Raw genomic sequence first — 13,400 nt, forward strand, 5'->3', positions numbered from 1 at the left:
AATTATTTCCCCAACTTTTTTTTATAGTTGTTCTACCCTGCATATGATGACAATTTTCCCCAGCGCATCAAAATTTAATTTATACTTTAAAAATTTCATTTATGTAAGAGCAAAAACACAACAGGCTTGGGATCACTTAACCCATGGCAAATATACAATTCAACTGGTAGGGCAGTAAGTAGATAACTAGCTGCAAGTGTTTAAATTATCATGGAGTCCATAGAACAGGGCCAGTAAACTACACTGATGGACCAAATCTGCCCTGACAACTGTTTTTTGGGGGGGAAATAAACTTACTGGAACAAAGCCATGCCCATTTGTTACCTATGGCTACTTTTTTTTAACTATAAAAATATAGTGAGTTAGGGTCTGCAAAGCCTGAAAGTTTTCTCTCTGGCCCTTCACAGAAAAAGTCCATTGACATCTGCAATTCAGAGGAATAGATTATTGATTAATTTAATAGGTAGTTACTCAGAGGTCAATTAAAACAGTTTTCTCTGTATTACAATGACCAACTTTTGGTTGAGCTTGGAAATATGCAAAATAAGCCTGTTACAAGCTCTTACCTCAGTAAAGCCACCTATTTTTTTTTCTTTTTTAAGATTTTATTTATTTATTCATGAGAGCCACAGACAGAGAGGCAGAGACACAGACAGAGGGAGAAGCAAGCTCCCTCCGGGAAGCCTGATGCGAGACTTGGTCCCGGCACCCTGGGTCATACCCTGAGCCAAAGGCAGACCCTCAACCATTGAGCCACCCAGGTGTCCTGCCACCTATTTGTTTTTAAGCTAGTTCTTACTGTAAGACTGATTTTAATTAATCAATTAATTAATTAATTAATTAATTAAAGATTTTATTTACTTATTCGAGAGAGAGAGAGAGAGAGAGAGGGAGGGAGGGAGGGAGGCAGAGACACAGGCAGGGGGAGAAGCAGGCTCCGCGCAGAGACCCTGATGTGGGACTTGATCCCGGGTCTCTAGGATCGTACCCTGGGCTGAAGGCGGCGCTAAACTGCTGAGCCACCCAGGCTGCCCTGTAAGACTGATTTTAATCCATACACAAACACGTTATTTACCATGAACTAGTTCTGTTAGGATTTTACCACTGATCAATCAGTCTAGTTTTAGGTAAGAGAGAGCAGGGTTAAGGAAGAACTAAGCAGTTTGGTTTCATTTACCTGTGTTCTTGTTCTTTCAAAGCAAGAAGTTCATGAAGTTGCTGCACTTGTTCCTTTTCTTGATGAAGAGAAGTTCTAAGTAAGTTTATTTCTCTATCAGCAGCGGCAGCTTTGAGCTCCACCTCTTGGATAAGTCGCATCTGAGTAAATATACACAATTACTGTATTTAGATAATATTCTCCCTGCTTCTATTTGAATGCCAAAGAAAAGTACCTTCTAAATAATAGGACCTGGTGACTAAGTTGATTTTCAAAATTTACTAAGTTAATGATACTATGATCACATAAAGAATAGGCTTAGAAGCATCAAACATACTAACATTAACTATATTGCTTAATTACATCATACGTCTCAATAATTTCCACTCAGAAAGCATGAAAATGAGGGAGGCCTGGGTGGCTCAGCAGTTGAGCATCTGCCTTTGGCTCAGGGTATGATCCCAAGGTCCTGGGATCAAGTTCTGAATCGGGTTCCCTGAAGGGAGTCTGCTTCTCCCTCTGCCCATGTCTCTGCTTCTCTCTCTGTCTCTCATGAATAAATAAATAAAAAATCTTAAAAAAAAGGGGGGGGGGGCAGTCCCGGTGGCGCAGTGGTTTAGCGCCACCTGCGGCCCAGGGCGTGATCCTGGAGACCTGGGATTGACTCCCTCGTCGGGCTCCCTGCATGGAGCCTGCTTCTCCCTCTGCCTGTGTCTCTGCCTCTTTCTGTGTGTCTCTATGAATAAATAAAATCTTAAAAAAAAAAAAGGTATGAAAATGAAGTATCTATCTTCAAGCTCCCCAAAGAGACTTTTAAAACCTGGCTCTCAGGGGATCCCTAGGTGGTGCAGTGGTTTGGTGCCTGCCTTTGGCCCAGGGTGCCGATCCTGGAGACCCGGGATGGAATCCCACGTCGGGCTCCCGGTGCATGGAGCCTGCTTCTCCCTCTGCCTGTGTCTCTGCCTCTCTCTCTCTCTGTGTGTGACTATCATAAATAAAACAAAACAAAACAAAAACAAAAAAAAACCTGGCTCTCAGAACACAAGCCTAACACCCTGTAATACCTCCACAGTGGGGACAAGAGGGAGGCTCCTGTCTGGCTCAGTTGGTAGACCATGCGACTCCTGATCCTGGGGTTATACGTTTGAGGCCCATGTTGAGTAAAGAAACTACTTAAATAAAATCTTTTTTTTTTTTTTTTAAAAGATTTTATTTATTTATTCATGATAGTCACACAGAGAGAGAGAGAGAGGCAGAGACACAGGCAGAGGGAGAAGCAGGCTCCACGCAGGGAGCCCGACGTGGGATTCGATCCCGGGTCTCCAGGATCGCACCCTGGGCCAAAGGCAGGCGCTAAACCACTGCGCCACCCAGGGATCCCCTACTTAAATAAAATCTTAAAAAAAAAAAAAAAAAAAAGAAAGGATTCCATAGGAATTGTTATGTTTAAATTATTTTTTGCATATAGCCTAATAACTTTTAAGTTTACTCTGTAACAATATAATGTTTCAAGATGAAAGTTATAATTTGTGTTTATTCATAGGACTCAGAGATTAAAGAAGAGAAATACCTGTGCTGCTTGCTGTTGCCCTTTCTGCCTCTCCATTTTTTCTAATGCTTTTTCCAGGGTTCTTAAGTGTCTAATGTGATCCTCTTGTTGATCCCTTGCTTTAATTAATTCAATAGTTAGTTTTTTTATTTCATTTTGAAGTCTGTGAACCATAACTTCGAGTTGTACTTTGGAATTTCTCTCTTTAAAAATAATTTCCTTTAGCCTAAAGCAGAAATCAAATGTAGCTGTAAGTACATTATGCATACAAAAAGATAAAAATTGTAGGTAAAATTAAAGATTACAGTAAAGAGGAAGTTTTGAAATATGTTTCAGAAACTCTTTAGTAAAAATGGTTGAAAAACAGTATAATATGCCTCTCTCCAGTCCCTGAAATTAACACTGTGCCAAAAGGGAAATTGTATATAAATTAATGAAACCTTATCTTATATGAACTTTACTATCCAACAGCAAAACTTCACTAAATACCTAATTTGTGTCAGACATTGTGCTAAGTATGGGCTTCAAAGCAAGTAAGACGGATTAAGATAAAGCCTGTGCCTTCAAGGAGTTCAACATCTAGGAGAAGAATCAGACTAGAATACAGTTATAAAGCTGTAAGAGAAAAGTGATACATAAAAAGATGACTAAAAGTTAACTTTGACTTCCTTGTATCTTCCCCAGACAAAAAGTATTGATCCTAGCTTTCTATCAGAGCCCTTTGATTACAATTGAAAACTCTTAACTACTTTAAGTTAAAAGGGAGAACTTGGGGATCCCTGGGTGGCCAGTGGTTTAACGCCTGCCTTCGGCCCAGGGCGTAATCCTGGAGTCCCGGGATCGGGTCCCGCATAGGGCTTCCTGCATGGAGCCTGCTTCTCCCTCGGCCTGTGTCTCTGCCTCTCTCGCTCTCTCTCATGAATAAATATATAAAATCTAAAAAAAAAAAGGGGGGGAGAACTTACTGACTTACATAACCTATTCAGAGGATGGGGTGCATTATTCTGAGGGACCACCAAAATCAAGGACGTGAAGACCATAAGGACACTACTTTTCTATAGGCTGGTTTCCATTTCTCCTCCTGTAGGCTTCCTTGTAAAGTATGAAGGAGAGAAGGAAAAAGCTACAAACATCCCTGGACTCACATTCTAACAGTTCTGAGGACCAAATAGAAAAGATTATCTTTCTCTAGTTCAGCTTAGGAGAATTCTAGGAAAGGCTCTGATTAGTCCAATTTGGATCCTATGACCACTAGATACACCAATCACTCTGGCCATGGACTAAGACATATTTACCCAGCCTGGGTCAGGTGTTCATCTCTAGACCAGTATTACATGCAGGGAGGCGAATGATGATAGAATACAAGTCTAACTTTCGAAAATGAGACAACAAATAGCAAAGACAGCCCCACGAAGAAATTACTGAGCTAGGTACCCACTCCTATATGCATCTACTGTAATTTCCAAGCCAAAATTGAAAAAGTCTATATATCCATCAGCTTCTGTACTAGTCATTTCTCCAATTCTTATCCTTACTATCTCTCATCTTCTTTAAGATTAGTCTCTGAACTGGTCTTCCTTTGTTCACTCTCTCAACTTCAGTTTGGTATACTATAGAGTACTGGACTTTATTCTGTAGACTATATGGTGGATGGTGACAGAGTAGCTACAGAGCAGTAGAATTAGAGCAATCATTTAAGCAAGAGATAAGGGCCTTAATTAAGGCAGAAGTTTGGGATAAAGAAAACACAGTTCGACCTCTTTTAATAAGTAGAATAAAGAAGACATCAATACCAACTGGTTATGGGATATGAGAACAAGAAAGGAAACAAACAAAAGATTCCTGCTTTAGTGGCTGACTAGATGAGACACCATTTATTAGGACAGAGAACACAGAATAAGGAGTGGGATAAGTATAGTTATGGATATGCTGATTTAAGAGACTTATGAGCAATGTACACAAGGTACTTCTAGTAGATAATTAGCTGATCATATCTCTTCATTAAGGAAGTCTAGATGATAAAGATTTGGAAGCTTATAGATTAGGTTTTAAAAGCATAATAGAAAAGATTCAGTTTTTGAAATAATATATACTCCATGGCACCTAGATGATATACTCTGTATAGGGATGAGGAATGCAAAATCCCTACCAAGTCACATAAGGGAATATGAAAACATGTGAGGATCTAATGCCAAACAAACATTTGAAGTATAAATAAAAGTAGAACCAGAAAAGACTGAAGCTGAATTTTCAAGAAAATAATGAATATGTAATATGGTAAATATGGACAACACAGACATTGCTTTTGATCTTACTATACCTAGTGTAAACTAAGGTATTCCAGTTCCAATTCCAATGTATTCTTTGCATTAGGAAACCTTTAGGTTTATAGACTTTCCCTTACCTATCTGTGGTAAGTAGAGCCAGGCTATGAAGATCTTTTTTTCCACTTGCATGTTTGTGCAGTTCGTCAATATAATCCAGAAGTTTCTTCTCAGCTTGTTCAGCCTTCCATCTCTTCTCTCTCTCTTGGTCTAGTTGTTCAACAAGTGACTGGAAGAAAACTAAAGTGTTATATGAACTTGGAAATATTACCTAACTTTTCACTGCCTCAATTTTCTCATTTATAATATAGGAATAACAGTTATCTAATTCAAAGGGCTGTGGTAAGAATTAATAGAAGTATAAAGAACAGTGCAGAACAGTGTGAGGTGCATAATAGGCACTCAATAAATGTTAGTGGTTATTGTTGTCCCAATGATAAATATTTTTCAAACAACAAAGTCTCTATACTGGAGAACAGGGGGAAGAAACCAATGGCATGAAAGGTTTGAAACTGTTAAAAAAGCAATCATACTATTGGAAGAACAGTGCACAGTACAGTTGAAAGTGTAATTTGCACTTCACAAGTAAAACAAGGGCAAGTTAATGTTAGAAAAATACAAATCAATGTGTACTAAAAATTCTTAACATGAGGGGCAGCCCGGGTGGCTCAGCGGTTTGGTGCTGCCTTCAGCCCAGGGCGTGGTCCTGGAGACCTGGGATCGAGTCCCATGTCAGGCTCCCTGCATGGAGCCTGCTTCTCCCTCTGCCTGTGTTTCTGCCTCTCTCTTGTGTCTCTCATGAATAAATAAAATCTTAAAAAAAAAAAATCTTAACATGAGGATTATTAAGGCAAATACTGAAGAATATTTAAATTCCTGAAGGCCTCTTCATTTTTTTTTTTTTAGTTCTACTACCTAACATGGTGCTTGAACTGACAACCCTAAGACCAAGAGTCTTGTGCTCTAACGACTGAGTCAGCAGGGTACGCTTCTTGAAGGCCTCTTAATCTGGGATCCATGCACCCAAAACTAGATTTCAGCAGAGTCCATGAAAAACCTTGAAATTATACACATTTTGAGTGTTTGAAAGTTTCTCTGAGAAGGGATGCCTGGGTGGCTCAGTGGTTGAGCCTCTGCCTTTGGCTCAGGTTGTGATCCCTGAATCCCAGGATGGAGTCCCGCACTGGGCTCCCTGCAGGGAGCATGCTTCTCTCTCTGCCTATGTCTCTGCCTCTCTGTGTCTCTCATGAATAAATAAATAAAATCTTTATAAAAGGAAAAAAATAAAGTTTCTCTGAGAAGACCCGTAAACTCCTTATTTAAAAAAGGGTCTGAGACCCAAAAGTTTGGAACTACTGCTTTAAGAAGAATTTGAAAATTTTGATTTTTTTTTTTCCTCCACAAGCAAATAACAAATGATTTCACTAAAATTTGACCTTAAGGGCAGCCCGGGTGGCTCAGTGGTTTAGTGCCGCCTTCGGCCCAGGGCCTGATCTTGGGGGCCCGGGATCGAGTCCTGAGTCGGGCTCCCTGCATGGAGCCTGCTTCTCCCTCTGCCTGTGTCTCTGCCTCTTTCTCTCTCTCTCTCTGTGTCTCTCATGAATGAATAAAATCTTTAAAAATAAATAAATAAAATATAATCTGACCTTAAATGTATAATTTCCATTCCTTTACAACTCAAAAAAATATACAAAATCTGGAAATCAGGAAGGGAAAAATAACCCAATCTATCACCCTAGTAAAAAAAAAAAAAAGTTTTTCTAAAGACTATTTATTCATGCGAGATGTAGAGACACAAGGAGAGGGAGAAGCAGGCACTCCACAGGGAGCCTGATAAGGGACTCTATTCCAGGACCCCAGGACCCCGACCTGAGCCACAGATAGATGCTCAACCACTGAATCACCCAGGTGCCCCTCACCCCAGTAAGTTATATGCAATATCTTTTGCTCATAAAAACATGCATTATTTTACTGGGACTAATTTCATATTTAAAACTAAGATTATTAAAAAAAAAAAAAAAACTAAGATTATTCACGTTTATTTTTTTTTCTTAAAATATTTTATTTATTTGATAGAGATGGAGATAGTGAGAGAGAGCACAAGCAGGGAGGAGACGGAGGAGGTTCCTGACTGAGCAGGAAGCCGGGTGAAGAGTTCTATCCTAGGAACACCAAGATCCTGATCTGAGCCAATGGCTGACATTTAACCTGCTGAGCCACCAGGCACCCCCCCTCCCTCTTTTTTTTAAAGTAGGTTCCACTCCCAGCATGCAGCCCAATGACTCTGAAATCAAGCCCCGAGCGGAGAGAGATCACAAGTCAGAAACTTAACCGACTGAGCCAACCAGATGCCCCCTTGACCTTTCATATCATACATACCCGGTAAGTGGTATCTTCTGAACTACTCTTGTCTACTTTAATGATTTCAGTCTTCTGTTCTTCTGATTCTTCTAACATATTACAGTTTGCTAAAGATGATCTTACATATAATTCTTTAAAGAAAGGTTGTTTCATTTTACGATTACAACTGCAAAGAATAAAACATAGGTAATGACCGAAAGAAATATACAGTACTTATACAACTTTTCACAAGTTGGATAAATGGCAGTCTATCAAAGAAAAGGATCCTTTTGTATAATTTTAAATAAATAGAGTGAACAAATCTGAATCAGCAAGGCTGAGAAGTCAAATCTCTGATATTAGAAGATTAAGAAATACCACTCTGAAAAAGCTTAAAGGAACAAGTTAACAGTATTAACTTATGCCTGTGTGCCTTATTGGATTTCTGAAACTAAAACAGTTACCTCATAAAAGGGTTGTTGTTTTTAGTGTGGTGCTTAATAGCCTGAATAGTTTTGGAATAATATGGGACTTTTGATCGTCGAGAAATTCTTCTATTACATTCTTTTCTGTTGCCATAGTCGCTTTCAGATGTTATATCTGTATCTCTTTTTGGTCTGAGATCTTTCTCAGGAACATTATCTATGAAAGAATCGGAGGTCTAGAATAAAAAAGCCAACAAAGTTTGTTAAAAGTTCAATTAAGTGTAAAAGATTTAAATGTGAAATTTCCTAAAGTATTAGAACTTTCACAAGATTAAAGGTTCATAATCTAGGTATGTTCAGAATTAAAGACAAGGAATTCAGCTTCTGGTATGGACAAATAAGTTCCTAGAGATTGACTCTCAAGGTAACAATTATAACTCTAGGAAAAATATAAACAAACAACGAGCAAAAGTATTTGGAGGCCCTGGACAGTGAACAAAAGCAGACTTATTCTGGAGAGGAGTTGACACTTGGAAAAATGATCAGAACAAGGTGCTTCTGCTTTTATGGTTTTTCACTTGAGAGCTTATCACAATCAGTGGTACACAGAGAGTCTTAAAAGTCAGGTAGACAAACCACAGACTTTTGGGCCTGAAGAATCATAGAACAGTACAGACTGTAAGAAGCCCAGTACAGGATGATTAAAAACAACAACAACAACAGCAGCAAAATAACCCCCAAAAAACCCTGCTGCCTAAGAGACAAATTTATAGTTTAAGTGAAAGCAAGTTAAATGCCTGCTACGACAAAAGGATCAGCATTTTTTGGAGGCTATAATAGCATCTAAAACCTCCACAACGTAACATTCCCAATGTCCAGGATAAAATCCAAAATTACTCATCATAGAAGAACCAACAAAATACGACCTATTCTCAAGGGAAAACACAATCAATGGAGACCTACCTAATCTGAGAAGGCCCAAATGTTCAAATAAGCAGAAAAGAACAATGGAGTATTACTCAGTTATAAAAAAGAATGATATTGCCATCTGTGACAACATGGATGGATTCAGGGTATTTTGCTTGTGAAATAAGTTAGAGAAAGACAAACATCTTGTTTTCACATAGAAGTGGAATCTAAAAAACAAAACATAGAACAAACATACAAAAAAAAAAACATAAACAGACCCTTAAATATAAGAGAACTGGTGTTTGCCAATGGGAGAGGATGGTGGGGTGGATAAAATGAGTGAAAAGGATTGGCAGGCAGAGGTTTACAGTTATGGAATGAATAAGTGAGAACAGGGAATATAGTCAATGGTATTACAATAACATTGTATAGTAACAGATGGTAGCTACAACTGTGATGAGTGTAATACATAGAGTTCTCAAACCATCATGTTGTACACCTAAAACTATGTTAACACTGTGTATCAATTTACTTCAATAAAAAAGATAAGGCCTTTAAAACAGTGATTATAACTATATTTAATAATATAAAAGAAAATATGCTTGTCATGAACGAAAAGAAAATTCAGCAGATAAATCATAAAAAATGAAAATTTACAACTGAAAAATATTAACATCTGAAGTAAAAATTGACTAAGCTTAAGAAGAGAATGAGGTGATAAAAGAATAAGTGACCTTGAAGATCAGTTTATCAAAATTATTTAATATGAGTACAGAAGAAAAAAAGTTGATATGTATGGCCTCTCAGGGAACTATGGAAGAGTAAAAGGTCTAAGTGGAATGTGAGAAAAGGGAATATAGAACAGAAAATTATTTGAAGTGATGTCCAAAAATTTAATTAGCTAAAAGGCCAATTTATAGATTTAAAATACTCAGAGAAACTTTAAGTAGGATAAAGTAGCCAAACTGCTAAAAAATAAAAGTAAAGATAAATTCTTGAAAGCAGGCAAATAAAAATTACACATTACATATAGGAAATCAAGGATTCTCATTAATACTGACTTTGAATTCAAAACTATGGAGGCTAGAAGACAGTACTAAAAGAAAAAAAAAAGCTGTCAATACAGAATTCTATATTCAGCAAAAAATACCCTTCAAAAAGACAAAACAAAGAGAATTTGTTGTTCTCAGATGGGTCCACTACAAGATTTGCCACAGAAGTTCAGGCTGAAAGTCCTGGCTGAAGGAAAGTAATATTATAAGGAAATTTAATCTTCAGGAAGAAATAAAGGGTATCATATATGATTTACATCTAGGTAAATACAAATAATTTTTAAATATTTTTTTACTCTTAATTCCTTTTTTTTTTTTTTTTTAAGATTTTATTTATTCATGAGAAACACACAGAGAGAGAGGCAGAGACACAGGCAGAGGGAGAAGCAGGCTCCATGCAGGGAGCCTGATACGGAACTCGATCCCAGGCCCCTAGGATCACGCCCTGGGCTGAAGGCAGGCGCTCAACTGCTGAGCTACCAAGGCGTCCCTACTCTTAATTCCTTTAAAGCAAAATCTAAAACACCTGTCTTCTGGAGTTTACAATGCATCCAAATGAAATACATATGGCAACTATGACAAAGTGTAGTATATGCAAGAATTCTACATTTTATATGAAATAACATAGTACTGATATGTCTATTTTTAGAGCTACCACACACAGAAAAAAATGTATGACTAAAGAACCAAATACAAATTAAGATTTGACTATTAAAAATACACAAAAGAAGGTAGAAAGGGTGGAGAAAATGAATAAAAAAGTGAACAAAAAGCAAACATGAAGTGGTATACCTAAATCCAACTTCATCAACGATTAGAGTAAATTTCAGTGGACTATAGATTCTTCAAAGGGAGTGATGGGCCAGGGTGAATTAAAAAACAAGACCCACCTATATATAAGACTCACTTCGATATAAAGATATAGAAAGTTAAAAGTAAATGGATGCCTCAGTGAGTTACCACTTCATATCCAGTAGGATGGCTATAATCAAAACCACAGGTAATAACTAGTTGGTGAGGATGTGGAGAAATTAGAATATACTGATTGTAGGAATGTAAAATGGTACAGCTGCTTTGGAAACAGTCTGATCATCCCGTAAAAGGTTAAACACACAGCCCTAGCAATTCTACTATTAGATATACAGCAAAGAAAAATGAAAACATATGTTCACACAAAAGCTTATACATAAATGTTCACAGCAACATTACTCCTAATGTTCAAAAAGTAGAAAATTACCCAAATTAACCAATCAAATGAAGAATGGATAAAATGTGGTATATCCATACAACAGATTACATTTAAAAAAACTGAATTACTAATATATGCTACAAAATTGATAAAACCTTAAAAAAATTTTTTTTGATAAAACCTGAAAACATGCGAAGTGAAAGAATAGTCATAAAGGGCAACATATCATTGATTCTATCTACATGAAATTTCCAAAAAAGGCAAATCTATATAAAAATAAAATTCAATGGGGATCCCTGGGTGGCTCAGCAGTTTAATGCCTGCCTTTGGCCCAGGGCATGATCCTGGAGTCCCGGGATTGAGTCCCACATCAGGCTCCCTGCATGGACACTGCTTCTCACTCTGTCTGTGTCTCTGTCTCTCTCATGAATAAACAAATAAATAAGTCTTTAAAAAACTAAAATAAAATAAAATAAAATTCACTAGTGGCTGCCTAGGCTAGGGGAAAATGGTAGTGACTGCTAGTGGGTATAAACCACTGAACTGTATGGTAAGTGAATTATAGCTCAATAAAGTTGTTATTCCAAAAATACTGAATGATGAAGATTTATCATATAAACTATAAGCATAAGGCTGAAACGGTTATATTAATATCAGCTAAAACAGACTTCAAGACAAAGAAGGACATTTCATGAGAAAGACAAAGCAGCTATACACATGTATGTGCTTATTAACAGAGATCCAAATATAAGCAAATGTTAAGAGAATTAGGGGAGAAACAGACCAATCCACATTCTTAGATGGAGATTTTAACATTTTGCATGCAAATGATAAAATCAGACAAGTAAAATTTTAAAAAATCAGTATCAGCAACTGACAGAAGACAAAAAAAAAAAAAAATCAATAATGACAGGAGTCATCTGAAAATACTACCAGCCATCCTGACTTAACAAGTGTACAAAGAACATCCACCAAGTTAGACCACATGCTGGGCTATAAAATAGATCTCAATAAATTTAAAAAGACTAAAATTATCCAGAATGTTCTCTGACAAAATATAAGTAATTTTTGAAAGAAGAAATCACAAGAGAAATCAGAAAAATATTTCTAAATAATGCTGAAAACGAATAAAATTTTGCGAAATGTAGCTAATGCAGTATTTAAAAATATTTAATGCTCTCTCTCTGTATTTTTAAATATCTTATTTATTTATTCATGAGAGACACAGAAAGAGAGGCAGAGACCTAGGCAGAGGGAGAAGCAGGCTCCATGCAGGGGGCCCGATGTGGAACTCGATCTCGGGACTCCAGGATCATGCCATGAACTGAAGGCAGAGAAGTTTAACCACTGAGCCACCCAAGCATCCCAATATTTACTGCTTTAAATAGTTAATTTAAATTAGAAGACAGGTCTAAAATCAATAATCTAAACACTTACATTAAGAAGGTAAAAAAAAAAAGGGGGATCCTTGGGTGACTCAGCGGTTTAGCGCCTGCCTTTGGTCCAGGGCATGATCCTGGAGTCCCGGGATTGAGTCCTACATCAGGCTCCCTGCATGGAGCCTGCTTGTGTCTCTGCCTCTCTCTCTCTCTCTCTCTCTCTGTGTCTCTCATGAATAAATAAAATCTTAAAAACAAAACAAAAAAAAGGTAAAAAAAAAAAAAAAAGGGTAAATTTAAAGGAAGGATAAATAATAAAATGTCAAAATCAATAACAGAAAATAGAAAGCAGATAAGATTAATCCTTGTAGAGAGAAACAAAATGCTTGACTAAACTGACCAGGACAAAAACAATAAACAAAATGAGAAAGAGTGAAGACAGAAATCTTCATTATCAGAAATAAAAGAAAGGCTATCACTACAGATCCTATACATGTTAAAAGGACAATAAGATAATATTGTAGTAACAATTTTATGTTGACACATCAGATGAATAGACAAATTAAAAAACACAACTTGGGATGCCTGGGTGGCTTAGTGGTTGAGATTCTGCCTTCAGCTCAGGGCATGTTCCTGGAGCCCGGGATCAAGTCCCACATCAGGCTCCCTGCATGGAGCCTGCTTCTCCCTCTAACTCTGTCTCTGCCTCTCAATGAATAAATAAATTTAAAAATCTTAAAAAAATAAAATAAAAAATAAAAACCACAACTCATCTAAAGCAACACACAATGAGATAGAAAATGAGCTGCCTTATTTAAATTTTTAAAAAGAATGAATTCATGATCATGAAACTTCCAGGCCCAGATAATTTTACTGCTGGACTCTATCAAACATTTAAGAAAGGATAATTCCAATCTTACAAAAATTTTTTAGAAAATATAGGAAGGGACAACTTTAAACTCATTTAGGTAGACATTAACCTAACATCAGTATCAAATATGTTACTATAAAAGAAAAACAAATACCCCTCATGAGGAAATATATATAAAAACCCTTATAAAATATTAGCAAACTAAA

The 13,400-nt window shown here is 37.0% G+C and overlaps 1 protein-coding gene across 7 annotated transcripts in view; it reads right to left on the minus strand.

Moving 5' to 3' along the window:
- LRRCC1 (leucine rich repeat and coiled-coil centrosomal protein 1) overlaps positions 1–13,400 on the minus strand; it is a 38,382-nt gene that overhangs the window by 12,057 nt on the left and 12,925 nt on the right. For all 7 annotated transcript variants that reach the window (XM_072804054.1, XM_072804055.1, XM_072804053.1 and 4 more), the window contains 5 exons: positions 7,834–8,030; positions 7,409–7,556; positions 5,110–5,258; positions 2,727–2,931; positions 1,178–1,317 (listed from right to left, as the gene is read on the minus strand). In XM_072804054.1, coding sequence (XP_072660155.1) covers positions 1,178–1,317; positions 2,727–2,931; positions 5,110–5,258; positions 7,409–7,556; positions 7,834–8,030 — 839 coding nt within the window. The remainder of the gene's footprint in view (positions 1–1,177; positions 1,318–2,726; positions 2,932–5,109; positions 5,259–7,408; positions 7,557–7,833; positions 8,031–13,400) is intronic.

The sequence above is a fragment of the Canis lupus genome, chromosome 28 (genome assembly GCF_048164855.1).
Source record: "Canis lupus baileyi chromosome 28, mCanLup2.hap1, whole genome shotgun sequence".
Taxonomy (NCBI): domain Eukaryota; kingdom Metazoa; phylum Chordata; class Mammalia; order Carnivora; family Canidae; genus Canis; species Canis lupus.